The sequence below is a fragment of the Populus alba genome, chromosome 5, assembly GCF_005239225.2.
Source record: "Populus alba chromosome 5, ASM523922v2, whole genome shotgun sequence".
Taxonomy (NCBI): Eukaryota; Viridiplantae; Streptophyta; class Magnoliopsida; order Malpighiales; family Salicaceae; genus Populus; species Populus alba.
In genome coordinates, this window is record NC_133288.1 from 6,994,031 (window position 1) to 7,011,816 (window position 17,786).

At 32.5% G+C, this 17,786-nt stretch overlaps 2 protein-coding genes across 3 annotated transcripts; both read right to left on the reverse strand.

Annotated features, from left to right (window-relative positions):
• Positions 1-6,351: 6,351 nt before the first annotated feature.
• LOC118057072 (uncharacterized) lies at positions 6,352-9,553 on the reverse strand. Of its 2 annotated transcripts, none has more exons than XM_035069526.2 (4): positions 9,342-9,553; positions 8,775-8,869; positions 7,903-8,187; positions 6,352-7,481 (listed from the first exon to the last, which is right to left on the reverse strand). In XM_035069526.2, the coding sequence occupies exons 1-4, from the start codon at positions 9,369-9,371 to the stop codon at positions 6,668-6,670; spliced, it is 1,224 nt and encodes a 407-aa protein (XP_034925417.1). In that variant the 5' UTR covers positions 9,372-9,553; the 3' UTR covers positions 6,352-6,667. The 2 variants fall into 2 exon arrangements, with proteins under 2 accessions (XP_034925417.1, XP_034925418.1); XM_035069527.2 differs by having other exon boundaries at positions 6,352-7,476; positions 7,913-8,187; positions 9,342-9,552.
• A 3,087-nt stretch (positions 9,554-12,640) lies between these two features.
• LOC118057073 (uncharacterized) lies at positions 12,641-15,543 on the reverse strand. Its single transcript, XM_035069529.2, has 4 exons — positions 15,365-15,543; positions 14,783-14,859; positions 14,059-14,309; positions 12,641-13,618 (listed from the first exon to the last, which is right to left on the reverse strand). Exons 1-4 carry the CDS (start codon positions 15,515-15,517, stop codon positions 12,870-12,872), a joined length of 1,230 nt encoding a protein of 409 aa, XP_034925420.1. The 5' UTR covers positions 15,518-15,543; the 3' UTR covers positions 12,641-12,869.
• Positions 15,544-17,786: the final 2,243 nt, after the last annotated feature.

The window sequence follows — 17,786 nt, forward strand, 5'->3', positions numbered from 1 at the left end:
AACGCCATCAAAGGTGAGTGGGATTTCCCTCATAGAGAAAGCGCAAGGAGAAATAGTCGCCATGAAGAGGAAGGACACTATCAGAACCAAACTCACTTTCATGCTATCCATCTGATCTCCCTCGCACTCGCACACAACCGCAAAGTTTCTAATTTACTCACTTGCAGAGTAGGTTTTTGCTCTTGAATGCATGATAGAGGTTGCATGCAGAGGCTATATTATATAGCGGTGTGATGATTTTTACGCTCGACAAATTGATAAAGGCACTCAACTCAATAATGCAATTCTGCAGCCCACGTTTAAGTGTTGTCCACCGCTAGTCACTATCATTTCTGGACCAAAGTCATTATCTCGTTTAAGTTATGCCTCGAATATTTCTAGAGGTTAATTTCATTTCAACTTATCTAGTTTTTTTTTCCCTTTTTTTATTTAATTTTGCTCTTTAAAAATCTAATTGAAGGCCAATATAGTTAAAATTATTAAAAGAGGAAAGAATTGAAAGATAAAGAATCAAAATGAAAGCTAATGAGCTCTGCTTGGCAGCAAAACCCGTCAGTGATGAGTCATGTTACCCAACACTGCCTATCAGCTTTGGATTCTGTTGCTCAACTTTGAGGTCATGCTAGAAGCAGGACCATCAATTTTGGGTGCAGTTGTCCAGCAAGAACGAATAGCAATGGACCCTGTTGGGAGCAGGACCTGTTAGTGAAGAACCCTGCAGAACATGGAACACTAGTTCCTTTAAAGTGACATTGAACATGTATCCAATAACTTTAAAAAAATAAACACTTACAACTTTGAATTATTTCAATAAAAATATTAAAATATAAATAACTTGAATTTTAAATTGAAAACGAATCAACACATGTTTCATTAGTTTCAACCTATATATGCAAACTTCCACCAAGGGCTTGTAAGTTTTTTTAACATAAAAATATATTTAAATGATGTTAATATTTAAAAAAAAAATAATAATAACTATATAAAAATTAAATTGATGGTACTGTTCTTGGCCCTAATCGTTCCAATTAATTCAACCCCTGCATGCAAGATTTCAAAGGACATGATTCCATGATGTTATAACTATCCTCACTGTCATATGAGATTAATTGTCATGTGTCGAAGTATCACACCACTTCTCTCTTTCTCCGATCCCTTTTCTCTCCCCTTAAGTTCAAAAACTTCATGCCATCATTCATACATCAAAATTAAATTCACTCTTCCAATTCAGTAAACAAATATATATATATATATATATATATATATATATATATATAGATCAGTGAATGTATACAAGTTCAATAAGAATTACAATAAGAATTAAATTAAGTAGAGTGAGAGCATATTCGCTTATATATATTGATTTCTGTCCGTCGATAAAATTTTGCTTTTTTGCCATTTACATTAGAAGAAAACGAGGGAGTAAATCTCAAGATCGATGCTGACAAGCATTTTCATAATAATGCATGGGGAATAATTTTAAGGGATACAGTTCAACTTGTAATAAATTATTTGTTAAAATCTCAAAAACCTCAAAACTATTATATATTTATATAATTATTAATTTTTAAAATTTATTAAGGTAGTTAAGGTACACGTAAAATAATCTAAAAAATCAATATTAATCTAAAAAAATTAATGCACTAGGAATTGGAGTTTAGCTGGATCACATCTTAACATCCATTCCTAATTATTAATGTCTTTTCTCGGAAATGCATGTACCTGTAGCCACACTTAATGTTAAACAAAACCCTTTCTCGGATGATTTGATTAGCATGCCCTCCTGTACAAGCTTTGTGCATTTAAATGAACAAAATTTCTTCAAGAATATCCACAAGATTTGAACTTAACAAGTCCCACCCATAAGATTGCATAATATCATAGAAAATACTAGATTTGTTGTCAGCTCTCCGCCCAGGGCCACGCAAAAAAAAAAAAAATCGATGTAAAAAAATACTAGGGCAAAATACTCCAAGTCCCGAGTCACTAATTCAATTAGTCATTTAAATAATATAAAAAAATACAATTAGTTAAAAAAACAACTAAAAATATATAAAAAAAAAAAAAATCAGACCTGTATGTATTGGGATGGATTACCAAACCACTCAATGTTACAAGGTGAAACTATAAAAAAAAAACAAATTTTTTTTTAAAAAAATCATATTAAATAAAGTGAACTCGAAAATATCATGACCATGTACATAAGATTGAGATAATATCATTAAAAAAAAATTTGAAAGATAAAATTAAAATAAGTTAATTTTTTAGAAAAAAAACAAAAATAAACCTATATTAACTTTTAAAATCATGATTTTGGTGATTAAACCGAGACTAACATAAACTGCATAAAATAGCAAGAAAAAACTCCCAAAAAAATATAATTGTCATGTCCCAGGCTGTGGGTCTTGCATTGTCTCAAATTCAAGTTTTTTAGGTTTTACATGGCTGTCTGACCCAATCCTCTTGTGTCTAAAATAATCGTTTTAGTCTAGTTCGGCCTACAAACCTAAGGTTATTGAGCTTCACATGGTCGTGAGGTACAAGTTGGGTCTGTCATGACTTTTAATAATTATGCAGAAAACAGTGTTAAGAATCAATATCAATTGCATGAATTGCCAGACGGAGGTGCTGAAAATCGTTACCGAGCTTGAAAATGACTATATATGATCATGTTTATCTAAATTCTATATATGATAATATTTATCTAAATTAGACTGTACTCTCTCTTCACCTTGCAATTAAAAATTTTTAAAATCCAGATTTATTTTGTATATTTTTTGTATCAATTTTATCTATAAACAATTTTGATTTCTCAATTAGAGCTAGCTTTCTCTTAGAATTCACGGCAGAAAATATTAAGTTCTCTAAAATTGCAAGATGTGGAAAATAATGTAACTGTAGATATGTCTATATAAGCTGTTTTTGAGCTTATAAGAGGCATTGATGAGATAGCAGTTGATATTGCGAATTAAGGGAACATTAACAGTAGTTGGAGTTGTAGACCCAGTGTGCATGCTGGTGGCTAAAAAACTCAGAAAACATGGAAAAAAGGCAGAAGTCCTTAGTGTTGGGCCGCCTAAGAAAGAACCAGACGAAGAAAAAGTTACTATTATTGTTATTACTTGCAGTGATCTCATCAACACCAGTGAAATCACACCCGCAACAAAGACATAAAAAAAAAAAAAAAAAAAAAAAAGAGCACACAGAAGAAGATAAACAAGCATGGATATAATAATTATATCCCAGCTAATGTTTTATTTCTCTGTCTTATTCCAACCTTCACGGACCACCATCTTTATTTATAGCGAGCTTCTTCAATTCCACCAGATCATGGTGTTGCTTTTACTGATACGAATATTCAACCGCATACTGGTGGGTAAATTAAAAGGCATATGCCGCTGCAACAACTTACGTCGCCGATTGAGCATGGAGATGTACCTGGAGGGAGGCACTTGTCTGCAGATTTAGGCATCATCACAATATTTGAGAGTGGAATGTTCTTGGTATTACTTGCAGCGATCCCATCAACGCCATCAAAGGTGAGTGGGATTTCCCTCATAGAGAAAGCGCAAGGAGAAATAGTCGCCATGAAGAGGAAGGACACTATCAGAACCAAACTCACTTTCTTGCTATCCATCTGATCTCCCTCGCACTCGCACACAACCGCAAAGTTTCTAATTTACTCACTTGCAGAGTAGGTTTTTGCTCTTGAATGCATGATAGAGGTTGCATGCAGAGACTTTGTTATATAATGCATGATAGTGTGATGATTTTTACGCTCGACAAATTGATAAGGGTACCCAGCTCAATAATGCAATTCTGCAGCCCACGTTCAAGTGGTGTCCACCGCTAGTCACTATCACTTCTGGACCACAGTAATATATAAAGCAAAGTCATTATCTCGTTTATGTTATGCCTCGAATATTTCAAGAGGTTTGAAAAATAAAAGAGACATTTCAAGTGATAAAGAAAAAAAATCATTGTTAACAGCTAATCTTGCCACCAAAATAATTTGTCTTGATGCCAATAAATTTTATTTGGTGAAAATAGTTTAATTTAAATGTTTTTTTACCTTTAAATTACCTTAAAAACATATATAAGCCTGAGAACATTTTTAATTTTGGGTTGATTTCTTCTTTTTTTTTTTTTTGAGATAATAAAAGAGTTGATCAAGATATCTAAGATGTTTTTTAGATATTTTATGTCAAAAATAAGTTTTATAACAAAAAACACCTCCTCTAATTTCCATGTTATCATAATGATTGGAGTCTAGGAAGGCATAAATGACATGTCATTTATCATAGAAGGTAATTCATAAAATACTATTTAATTTAGTGTATGACCCTAAATGTACAACATTAGGGTGTGTGTGAGTGTGTGAATGTATTGAATCGCATGATGAATTAACACCATCATTGCTAGATAAGCTTGTAATTAACTCGTAAAGTATGTTTCTGATGTTGAATGTATGATAAACGTTGCATGTAGCTAGAGACTCTATTTATTTATTTATTTGTTTGTTTGTTTATATTTGTTTCTACAAATTGATAACGACTCAATAATGCAATTCAGCGGCGGACCACAAGTGATGTCCTCGAAAACGTTGTCACTTGTGGACCATGACAATATCATCACGTTTTATAATTGCTGAAGTTTCACATGGATCCATATTTATAGAGTGATCATCATCCGTCCACTTGGTTGATCCTTGAATACTAGCAAAGATAGCATCGCAGGAGTAGTACTGTCCACATAAGCCATGACATCCATATCCAGTAAGCTCCAACAGTTTAATTGTTTAGTTTATTAATTTGAATTTTATAAATTTTAAGGTTTTTAAAGATTTATATGGTTGTTAATTTTAGAGCCTGTAAAATTAATTAAGATATAAATAAATTAGCTTGGATACTTATATTAATTAAAAAAAAATAATAATAATAATAATAAAGAAGCTATCAATGATCATAAATTTGAGTTTTTTTAAGGTTATTGAAAATTTATATAATTAGTTAATTTGAGAGTAAATAAAAATTAATTGAGATATAAATAAATTAGTCTATATACCATGTTAACAAAAAAAATAATAATGAAGAAGCAGCTACCACTTTTCTTGTAGACTTTAATTTTACTTGTTTATATAAATAATTTTGGTGTATTATTACGTAAATAACGGCTACTTAGATCATAATCATTGATTTATTTTGAAATACTTTTTTTTTTTTTTGGATTCAAGGAAACTCCACCCTCCGAAAAGCGCACTTTGTGGGCCCAGATAAGCAAGTAAAACCCCGGCTATCCCAGGCTCTTACAAGAAATGCACGCCCTGACTCGAACTCAAGACCTGTTTTTCAGCTCTTAAGCCCTTTACCATCACGCTACACCCCTTGGGTACTTTATTTTGAAATACCTCAACTCAAAGAACATGATTTTTTTTTTTTTTTTTTACTCGACTGTATAAGATAACTTGAGACTATAAGATTGTATTATATTGTAAAAAAAGCATGAGATCAGTATCTCATCAATTTTTAATGGCTAGCACATATCTCAAAGTAGAGGAAAGAAAAGATGAAATTTAAAATAAATAAAAAAAATCACTAGCGACACACGTGTCTCCTCACACAGAAGAAGATGTCGTGGTGCTCCTAATACTATTGCAAAAGCCATTGTTCTACCAGCGAACGACGCTTCACAAACCACTGCTTGAAGAGTGTGAAGGCGCTCCACGTATTGATAAGTATTGCACGCACCAGACAATTTTTCTTAATAATATTTTATATTTATTAAAATATTATATTACCCGTAAACCAACTTGTAACTATAAAATCATATTAGGAATACGAAAAAGACTATGTAAGGTAGTTTAATAACTTTTTCTTTTAAGAATAATTCAATCATTTTTAAGAGTGAATCAGTGATTTTATCATGCTTAAAAAACTATAAAAAAAATTATTTTAACTTTGACCAATTTAATAATGATAAATGAACCATTATAAAAAGATTGTTGTACCCCCGTGACCAAGTTTATTGAGTTTTTTTACAAGGAAAAAAACGATGATTTCCCGTTCCAATCTATTTCTTTAAGTTTTTTTATTTAATAATAAATAGATCCCTAACTTTTTTTATAAAAAAAAAAAAAAAAGTTTTTCTTGGACCATTTTTTAGGTCCCTAACCAAAATAGGTTTTTTTTACCCCTGACTAGGCTTGATTTAAGTCCCTGACCAGTTTTTCAATCTGTTCTTTAGGCTCGAGTTTAATATCGGAGCTTAAAAAAAGAGTCAAACTTCAGCCAAGCTGAAACGATGACACAAATCATCAAATCTGTAGAGTACCGAGTTTCTGGAGCAGAATACTACCTTGAAAAAATTCGCTATGGAATCTATTTTGGTTATAACAAAACTCGAGAATTCAAAGACAAAGCAGAGCATAAACTCAAAACTTGTCACTCCGAAAACAATGTGCTATGCCTGGCTTAATCACGAAGCTCTTGAGCACTTTAATCCTATTCTATAATCCAAACACATCAAGATTCAACAATAAGGGTTTTCAGGGGTTTTTAACAATTCTCGCAAGCAAGTACACCAACTGTAGGGCCAATTCCTACACTGACATAAGCATCCTTGAAGAAGGACAAAGTCCAGGTTGCAACCCACTTTCAATAACGACTCATTAGCTCCATCTCCTCCGGTCTTCCTCTTCATCCACCGGAGTATACCATGCTGGTCGACGTTTTGTGTTGCTCAACCTGTAGTTCAGGAGCACCTCTTCATTACAAAGCGCCCTAGTGGCAACTAAAACCAGAGTCTTGAGAACAGGAACATCAGATACGCTATTTTTGGCACTAGATTTGAACCAAAAACTGCCAAATCTTCTCATATTCACTTCTTCATGATTTCCAAAAGATACGTTTGGTATAAAGGTCCTCATATCCTTCTCAGTCAGCGGGAAGTCATAGGGGCAAATCATAACATTTGGATCCATACCCTTAGCTGGGTGGTTAGCAAAATGAGCCAATGCTAACGGGTTTCTCCGCTCCAAGACATCACCAATAGAACCAACTCGTGCACCTTCCAAAGGTTTGCTCAGCATTCTCCAGACCCGGTCTTGACCTTTCTCAACACTTTGCACATTAGACCTGATTTCTGGCACGGTTAAGCCATCCCACACTTCGCGACTTTCACCCCCAGAACCCCAAGGCAGGGCATTGATCACAGTCCCATCATATCTAGTGATCAAATATGGGTTCTGGGCATCAACTCTTGGGTACCCTGGGATAAACCGATAATAAGCAGGGCTGTATATGACACCAGGGTATATGGCAATCACAGTGCCCACATCAGCCTCACCACTTAAAAACAAACCTTCTCCAGCTTCCTTGTGGGGTATCAGAGATGGCTTGAGATCAAGTGTGTAACCAATTTCATCCCTTAAACTCTGTGATACTTCGCTACGACTTAACTGCTTCGTCTCAGGTATAGCTGTTCTGAAAAACATCATTAATCAAAATTGAAGGATAGAAGTTTAGTTATAAATAAGCTTTCATGCTTCTGATAATATTATTATCCCTCAATTTGCCCCATTCTGTTCATGTCACTGAATCACTCTTTTAGGAATCAGCATTACATAACTTGTCAATTGTTTTTACTGGATGAAAACTTTTTGCTTTCTATTATTGAAATCATCTCAGAACCACACCATTAATATGATAAAAGAGAGAAATAAAACGGCATAAATAAACAGGAGAAAACAGTTGTCTGGAGCACCGAGCCAGAAACAGGAAATTAGCGAACAAGTGACAGGCACAATGTAATATCATCTGAATAATTTAAGTTATAAGGTTGCTATTATTCCATAAATTAACTCTGGAGAGGACTATCTGTAAATTAACAAGTGGGATTGCTCACATAAACTCACCAGGACGGTCAGTAGGTGGACCACTCTTGCCAACAGCAAAACTAAGGCCACTACGCCGAGGAGCAGCATTTGATTGTGCAGGAGCTTCATCCTTCTTGCTTCTTTTTTCCAAATCAGGAAGAAGAATTTCATTCATAGCTGAGCAGAAGTTTGTAATTTGAAAGTGGATATTTTCTTGAACCTGTTTCTGCTGATCAGCAACAGAAGCTTTACTGGCCATTTCAATGATCTCCTCCGCATCTGCCTCCTCAGCATTTTTCCCCAAACGATTGTAGCTGAAAATTTTAACTTCATTAACAACTCAAGGTACTCAAAAGAACAAGCAATTCCGGGTTTAGATATAATAGGTGATGTTGGTCGCACTTAGTAAACATAAAGCTACATGGTCTTGAGAATGCAGCGATTCGATACAAAAAGAGAATCAAAGCATATGAAACCTGAGAGTAAGAAAAAGCAAGGAAATCTCAAACAAAAAATTCAGCAGAAAACTTCTCCAACATTTCAAAGAAAGAAAGTCCAACAACTATCAAATTTGAGAATAAGATCAAAACAATAATGAAACCTGAGAGTAAGAAAAGGCAAGGAGATGCACTAATTTTGAATTTTTTGAACTTCAACTTCCATTATGAATTTTGAGACTTTCTGATAATATTACTTCTTGAAAACAAAGACTTAAATATTTTTTTTTAAAAAAAAAAAGGAAAAAGGAAAAAGGTAAATCAGATAGTCTCTAGCACAGATTTCAGGAGCCAATCTAATGCCAACAATATATTGAAAGAACCCTTGTTCAGGCCTGCAAAATCTACACTAAGGTAGCAGGATACACCCAATCACAACTTGGAAAATAAAGAAACACACTAACCTGGTAAAAAGAAAGAGACGATTCATGTCCGTTTCAAATTGAAACTCCCTTGGATTTCTAGCAAATGTGGGACTTTTGGCTAGAGTTTTCACAAACTGTAACAAAAACACAAAATGAAACAACCTTTACTTGTTGTATCAACATTGAACCCGTGCAGTAACTCCTTTGGCAAAACAAAGCACAGAGCAATTCCATGACACTCCATTTTTAGTCCCACTAACTAAAGACCAACAACCTCAAATGTCAATTGACAACCCCTCTACTTGAATCCTAACTTTCTTCCAATTCAATCATTTGTTATCAATCTTTACAGATGTTACTACGCATTCATTGACTAAATGTTCCATAACAAACAAAACCCACAATTCTTTATCTCAATTCACACAGTTTTTTTTATACATTTCCAAAATGGGTTATTATAAAATGTCTTGATTATTCAAAATCTAAAACTTTACCTCCATCCTTGTCAATAAACATGACCCTGAATCTACCCAATATCTAAACAGACAATCATTGAGAGAAACAGATTAAGTTATGCCAATGGAGAGAAAGAAAGATAGAAATTACCTCTTGAAATTTGTTAAAAAGAGAAGCCATTGAAGAAACTGCAGCAGCAACTGAGTAACACTCGCACTCTTGCCTTCTGCCTTGTTGAATGAAAAAATCTCAGGCCGCAGTTGTGTCCGTACATGCGGGGCCAAATTTCTTGGGTAACTGGAACCCCAATGAGTAGGCTTTTCAGCTTGGGCTTTCCTTTCTTTCTGTCTTTTGTTTGTTTGGTATGTTTGTTCGACTACACGCGCGTGTTAACACTTTAATTGAACCAAACACAACCTTAAACTATCCACTATTTTTTTTTCTCTTTATTGTTATTAATTTTATAGTTTAGCTTCTTTTTTTTTACTTTATTTCTATTCATTTAAAAATTACACTTAATATTATGGGTCAACTCAATTTTAAAATTTAAAATTTATCCTCATATATAATATAAAAATAAACAACTAAAATTTACCATTAAAAAAAAAACTTCATCAATCAAAATCTAATTTATTTCTTTTCTCATTTCTAAGAATACAATTGCAAACCATTATTCATCCCCTTCTCCTCCATTCTTTCTGTCACCAACCAAACCTACCTTACTGTCTAAACTGCAGAATCAAACTCCCTCTACTCTTTTCTCCTTTATTATTTCAATAACTGACCAGACCTTCTATTTCCCTCACCACACATCCTCAAATCATTTAAAGCCTATTTGTAAATATAATTTGTTTTGAAAGCATTGTAAACAAGCCTAGGGTTTAGTGCATGCTTTGGATTAATATGACAAGATTCATAAGAAAATTCAAGGTCAGCGTGCTTTTATGGGTCCAAGAGGCTAGAAAAAATGACCAAATTAAAGATCAATGGGATAAAAAAAAAAGATCAAATTAAAGTCTTGATAGTTCTATTAGTATCTTTTTTGTAAAAAAAAAAATGTTAATATGAAGATAATAGGTTTCTCACATGTTGTCATAAAGGTAGATATAATGGCAGCAAGAGACCAATTAAGGTGAGAAACATTCATATAAGTAACAACACTACTAGTATATGGATAAGACATGGATATACAAAACATAATGTTGAAATTCACACTCATAATGTTCATGTGGTTGTTAGAAATGAGATGAATTTGATTTTTTTTTTTTTTGGAATTGCTTCTGCAAGTTTTCCAATTATTAATTTATATAAGTTTCCATAATATAGGTGTGAGTTTGTTACATTTTGCACATTTTACACATGTTATAATCAGAAGTTGCTTGTAATGGAAAAAAAAACAATTGCAGTAGCACTAACAGTTGTTATTACCATTATTGAAGGATTAAAGAGCAAAATCAACACGTGATTCATGCCATTAAAGTAGTTAAGCTAAATTAGTTAGTCAGTTGAGATTAGTTGGAAGTCAAGTTAGTTGAAGACTTACAGTGTATAAAACTTGTAACATGCATTTCATAAGGAACAAGTAATAATAATATAATACATTTCTCTTCTTCTCTATTCTCTCCTATGCTATCTTCTTCTTTATTTCTCTCATTTCTTTCCTTATTAGCCAACAACTAAACAATTAGTATTAGAGCCTAACTTGGACATAAAGTAAATACCTTGACTCAAAATTATAGAAAACAATAAGATGAAAATTGTTGAAGAACATTGCAGGAGATTTAAGGAAAGATTGCAAGGCCTTCACTAGGAATTTTAATAATCATTGGCTAATCAACAAAGCAAATGGAAAGAACAGTGCGTAGAGCAAAATGAAAGAGCTAACAGATCAGTTTATAAATTGAAGCATTATCAAATCAATTCCAACCGTTTCTTGTAATCAATTGAAGCATTATCAAATGCTTGGAAAAGAAATTAGAGCCAGTTATAGAGGAATATTGAATACTCTAACAATGGAAAAAGAAATTAGCACCCACAACGATCAAGAAAGAGTGTTACAAGAGATCAAGAACAATGTAATGAGAGATTAAATTAATAATTAGTAACATCACAAGATAGAGTATAATTTGTGTTTTCCAAGGATTAATCTAGGAAGATAATCCAAGGGTTGGTTGAGGAAATATAGGAAATCCTTCAAGATCAACTTAATTTCTATACAATAGTGGGTTGAGATAACATCTCTTTACATAAAAAGGAAGACATAGATTTGGTTTGAAGGTTATATATGTAATATTGAACATATAATAAACTAAGATGAATTTTCAGAAACTTTGTGCAATAGATTTGGTAATAGAGATGATATAGTATAGGAATTCAATGAGTTAGTGCAAAAAGGCAATGTGTATGAATATTTAGAGAAATTTGAGGAACTAAAATCTCTTATGTATGCATTGAACTCTTCACTTCTTTAATTCTACTACATTTCTAGTTTTGTGAGTTAAGTGAAAGAAGATGTTAAACCAATGTTGAAAATACTCAAACAATTAAGGAAGTTTTTTACTGATAATAATTATCATAAACATGATTATGGAAATTTTTATTATTAAATCCATAGTATTATATCATATTCAAACCATAATTAATAATAAACTAGATTAACAAAAAACAATAATTAGAGATGTAATATATCGCTTTTTCTTATTTAAACTAAAGTTTGAGTATTTTAAAACTTTGATTTTTTTTTTAATCAAATAATGCTAAGTTTCAATGTAAAATTTTGAAACAATGCTAATATGGTAAATACATAAATTACTTGTAGGAGAAGTGACAAATTTGTTGACAAGAAAATATAATTATTTTGTCCTCTACTAAAAAGACTTTGATATTAGAATATAAAGTGTTTTTTTAAAATAATTTTTATTTAAAAATATATTAAAATATTTTTTATTTTTTTTTATTTTTAACACCAACAAATCAAAATCATTTTAAAACATTATAAAAAGAATATTAATTTAATATATATTTTTTGTAATTTAAGTTATTTTTTAAAGAAGCACTCAAAAACAAAAATCACCGAAACTCCCAATCAGGTTCTAAACGTGCAAGCATACTTGCTTTTAAATTAATATTATTTTACATGACTAGTATTGAAACTGATGCATTTACCAAATTCTCTCCCATTTGCAATCTCATTGACTCTTTTAAAATGACTTTACATGAACAGTTGAGTTCTTTACTGGAGCTTGACATGAGAATGTCCCACAGCTTGTGGTTCCAATTGCAATAGCTACGAAATCTCACTAGCATTTTCTATATGATTATTAATTATCGACATATTAGCACGAAGGAATTGTCTCTAGAGATACATGGATGGAAGGATGATAAGATGGAATGCGATCTCCCACTTGGGGCACTACAAGGACATGCTCGAGCCACAGAGGCTCCAACTCTGCAGGTAATTTTGTAACTCTTAACTAATATATATTGTCTGAAACAATTTTGTATTTTCAGTATATAATCATAACATGTCAAGCTTCTACAATGTAGTTTTTTTATGAGGTTCAACACAGAAGCTTGCTGGTTAGCTAAGGAAAAGTCTAGCTTCTCTTGGAACCCATTTTCGATATCGACTCATGTTCTCCATCACCTCCGGTCATTCACAGGAGTCCACCATAGTGGCTAACACTTCATGTTCGTCAACCTGTAGTCTACGAGCACTTCTTCATCACAGAGTGCCCTAGTAGCGACGAGTACGAGAGTCTTGAGAACAGGAACATTGGATTCATTGCTTATGGAACTGAACCAAAAACTGCCATATCTTCTAATATTCACTTCTGGATTTGCAAACGATACATTTGGTATGTAGGTCCTCATATCCATCTCGGTCAGTGGGAAGTCATAAGGGCAAGCCATAGCATTTTGATGCATGCCCGTTGCTACCTGGTTGGCAAAATGAGCCAAAGCTAATGGGTTTCTCCTCTCCAAGACATCACCAACAGAACCAACCCCAGTACCTTCCAAAGGCTTACTCAACACCCTCCAGACTAGCTCTGGACCATCTTTACCAGTACTTTGCACATTAGGCATGATTTCTGGCACTGTGAAGCCATCCCACACTTCACGAATTTCACCACCAAAACCCCAAGGTTGTGCATTGATAACTGTCCCATCATGTCTAGTGATCAAGTACGGGTTCCGGGCATGAATTCTTGGGTACCCTGGGATGTACTGGTAATAAGCAGGACTGTGTATGATGCCAGGGTATATGGCAATAACAGCACCAGCGTCAGCCTTGCCGTTTATGAGGAAACCTTGTCCAGCTTTTTCATGGGGCATCAGAGATGGCTTCACATCAAGTGTGTAACCAATGTGATCCTTTAAACTCTGTGATACTTCAGCATGACTCAACCGCCTCATCTCAGGTATAGCTGTGCCAAAAAACATCATTAATCGAAATTGAAGGATATAAGTTTAGTCACAGATAAGGGCTTGTGCCTCTGACTGTATCCCTATCCGTTAATTCAGTCCTTTCTGTTTCATGTAACTGTACTCTTTTAGGGATTAAATGCTCCTAATGGCATTGGGTATGGTTCCAGTGATATTGAGCAATATATAACTTGTCAATAATATATACTGGGTACTTTATAATCAAAATTATCTCAGAGCTACACCATTAATATGGAAAAGAAATTATTATAAAGCATAAAAGAAGCAACGGTAAGCCAACATCAAGAAATGAGCAAATATGTGACAGGTGCAATGTAAGATCAGCTGGGCAATTTAAGTTTCAGGGTGGGTATTATTTTATAAATTAATATGGAGACGACTTTCAGTAAACTAACATGTGGGATTGAACTCATAAACTCACCATGACAATCAGTTGGTGGACCACTCTTGCCAACAGCAAAAGCATTTGATTGTGCAGGTGCTTCATCCTTCGTACTTCTCTTTCTCGCATCAGGAAGAAGAATATCATTCATAGCTGTGCAGAAGTTTTTAATTTGAAAATGGATGTTTTCTTGGATCTGTTTCTGCTGTTCAGCAACATAAAATTTATTGGCCATTTCAATGATATCCTTTGCGTCGGCCTTATCAGCATTCCTTCCCAAACGATTGCAGCTGAAAACTTTACCTCTCATTAGCAACTCAAGATACTCAAAAGAACAAGCAATTACTGATCTAATGTTGAGATAAAGCTACATTGAAGATGAACCAATTTAATACAATATAAAAGAACCAAAGTACTTGAAAAAGAAGTTTCAAAATTAAGTTTTAGAATATTTCTCCAGCACTTCAAACAAAAGAAAGTCGAACAATTGTCAAATTTGAGAGTAAGATCAAAGCAATTACAAAATTTGAGAGCAAGATCAAAGCAAGAAAAAACACTAAACTTGAACTTCTGAACTTCAACTTTCTGATAATATTACCAGAGATTTAGATTAAAAAGAGAAAAGAAAAAAAAAATCTTGCAAATCAGATGGTGAGCCAATATAATTCCAACAATATTTTGAAAGAACCCAGCCTGCAAAATGTACACTAAGAGAAGCAACATACACCCAATGACAGCATAGAAAACAAAAGGACACACAAACCTGGTTAAAATAAAGAGACGTTTAAGGTCCCTTGTACTTGTAGCATCCGTGGGACTTTTGGCTAGAGTTTTCACAACCTGTAGATAAAACCCAAAACGGAAAAACCTTTAATCATTTTATCAACAATGATCCATGAAGCCACACCTTTCACAAAACAATGCATGGAGCAATTCCATGAAACTTTATTTTTAGTTCTGCTAATTAAAACACTAACAACTTCAATCATCTATCTCCTTCACTTACAACAACAAATGTCAATTATCAACTCCTCTACTTAGATTCTAACTTCAAATTAATTCCATTATTTGTAATCAAACTCCATGGATGCTACAATGCATTCAATCACTAAAATATTCCAGAAACAAACAGAAAACATAAAGTAATTTCTTCTATACATTTCCAAAATGGGTTCTTCTAAAATGTCTTGATTACTCAAAATCCAAAATTTATTTCCACCTTTATCAACCATCAACCAACATGATCTGAATCTACCTAAAAAAAATCAACTTTGCATACAAACAAAGAGAAATGGGTTAAGTTATACACCAATTGAGAGGAGCATAGAGAGATGTATGTAATTACCTCTTGAAATTTGTGAAAAAGAGAAGTCATTGAAGAAACTGCTGCAGCAACTGAGTAACACTTGCTGTCTGGTATTGTCTTGTGCTTCGTTGATTGAAAAACCCATGTGGGTTTTGTGAAGGTGATTTCCTTATAGCCATTTACATATTTCATTATCTACTACAATAATGAAGTGAACTGATGTTCATGATCTTGATTAAAAAAAAAAAAAAACAGAAATTTAATTGTTTTGTAATCAGAGATATTTTGAATTTTTGATATTTTTAAAATATTATGTATAAAAAAAATCGAGAATTAAATATATTAATAAATAAATAAAATTTATAAATAATAACTAAAAAAATAAAATTAAGAGGCATGTATGAATTAAGATATTTAATCTCTCAAAACATATGTTTATCTACTTGTGTTTTCTAAACTTATTTATTAAAATGATATTTTTATTCAAACAAATGATAATAAAATAAAAATAAAAATTAAATTGATTGAATAAAAAAAAAAGGGAAAAGCATTAAAGTTGCACATATTAAAAATATTATCTGGAAATAATTTTTTTATTTTAAAAAATAAAATTCATCTATATAAAATATTAAAATAAAAAATTATAGATGAATCATAAAAACTCAACAAAATTTAAATGCATAACAAAAAAAATATTTTTATTTAAAAAATATTTTCTAAACAAATTAAAAGAGAAAAGAACTAATCTAAATATAAATAAAAAAAAATTTAAAGAAAAAAACCATATATAAAAAGGCATTAACTTTTAAAATAATTAGAAAGAAAAAAAAAAAAAACAAAAGGTAAGATGCTACTAGGTCTTACCTATTTTATCAAGGTCCATGTGTAGGATTGACCTGACATGCTCGTGCAACTAGGCTATCATTTCTTTGGTTGCAAATACAATTGACAACATGTTATTCACCTAATTTTTTTTAAAAAAAACCAAACTATGTATTATTTGATTTGCCTGGATTTTAACTATTATAGCACCTGAAAAATTAGAACTTAACCTTTTTTTACCAAAAAAACAGTTTTCTAACTCATTTTGACCCAAAATACCTTTAGAACTATTATAAACTTATCTATAACATAAAAAAACCAAAATATCGTTCTAAAAACCAAAATCAACCTAAAATAAAAATAAAATTAAATTAAGTTTAAATATGTTTTCTCGTGAACTTGAAAGGTTCGCAAAACATCTAATATAAATTTTCTTTGTCAAATAAAAGCATATGACATAAACATCAACTATTTTGATAATATAAATTAGTGTAAATAATTTTTTTCTCTCTTTACAATCAAGATCCGGTCACCTCTCTCCCCCCTGTTTTGGTGATAAAATCCAGTTGGTTTCGCAATGTATAGCCATTTGGGCCTTGGTCCAAAATGATATTGTGTTGGTGGCAACTATGTGTTATGCATGGGATATGTAAAAGTCCCATGCATTGTCATTTACATTCCTGGCCATTAATGACTAACATTTCTAGCCATGAATGGCTAGGATGGCTTAGAATGACTAACTAATATTTTTTATTATTAGTATTAAAGAATTGTGCACCATAACATACATAGCTTGAATAATACTCACATTCAAGGCATATCCTATGATTACTTAAAGAAAATATGTTCTCTCTCTTGTGCACTCTCAGATGTCAGATTGGGGACATGGTTTTGCCTCAGACCGGCCTGAGAGGTATATTCTGGCCGATGAAAGGGTGACATGGTCAGGCAGGTAGATTTTCTTGTTGGTCTAAAAAGTTCAAAGGAAACCTTAAATTCTCACCAAATTATTCTAAGTTATGTAATCCCTAATCTTGTACCAGCCAGCTCATTCCTAATAGTTAAATAGTACACCTACTTGCTCAGTTTTAATATCAAAAGGTATGATAATGGAATTATTTTTTATTTTTTTTTATACATCAGCTGCTTATTCAATTAGGTACGTACGTTATTTAGATTTGTTTTTTTAAAAAAGATTAGGTACTATGCTAAGCCATGTGGTTGGAGTGGATCCTTGAGATATTATATAACAGATAAACCTATGTTGTAGCTCTTAATTAGGTCTTGAAGATGACCTAAATTGAAATTACAAAGTGGTTGGATTTGATTTTGGAAGACCCTTTTCAAACTTATTCAAGTTGAAATTTACAAAATCTAAAACCAAAATCCAGAAAATCCACAGGTTCAAGTTGTCTAGACTAACTACGTACGTGGAGCAACAAACATGCTGGTGACCGAAATCTATGTGCTCATCAACCCTTTTCTTTTTCTTTGTTTTTTTTGCGACAAGTAACTTGCTTACGTGGAGCTGGGAAAAACTAGAGGAAATAGTTGTGTTTTAGGTTATCGGTCACCAACAACTCCCTAGCCTCCAAAAATTATTCTTCTTCCCTCGATCGTAAGAGTTTCAACCCTATTT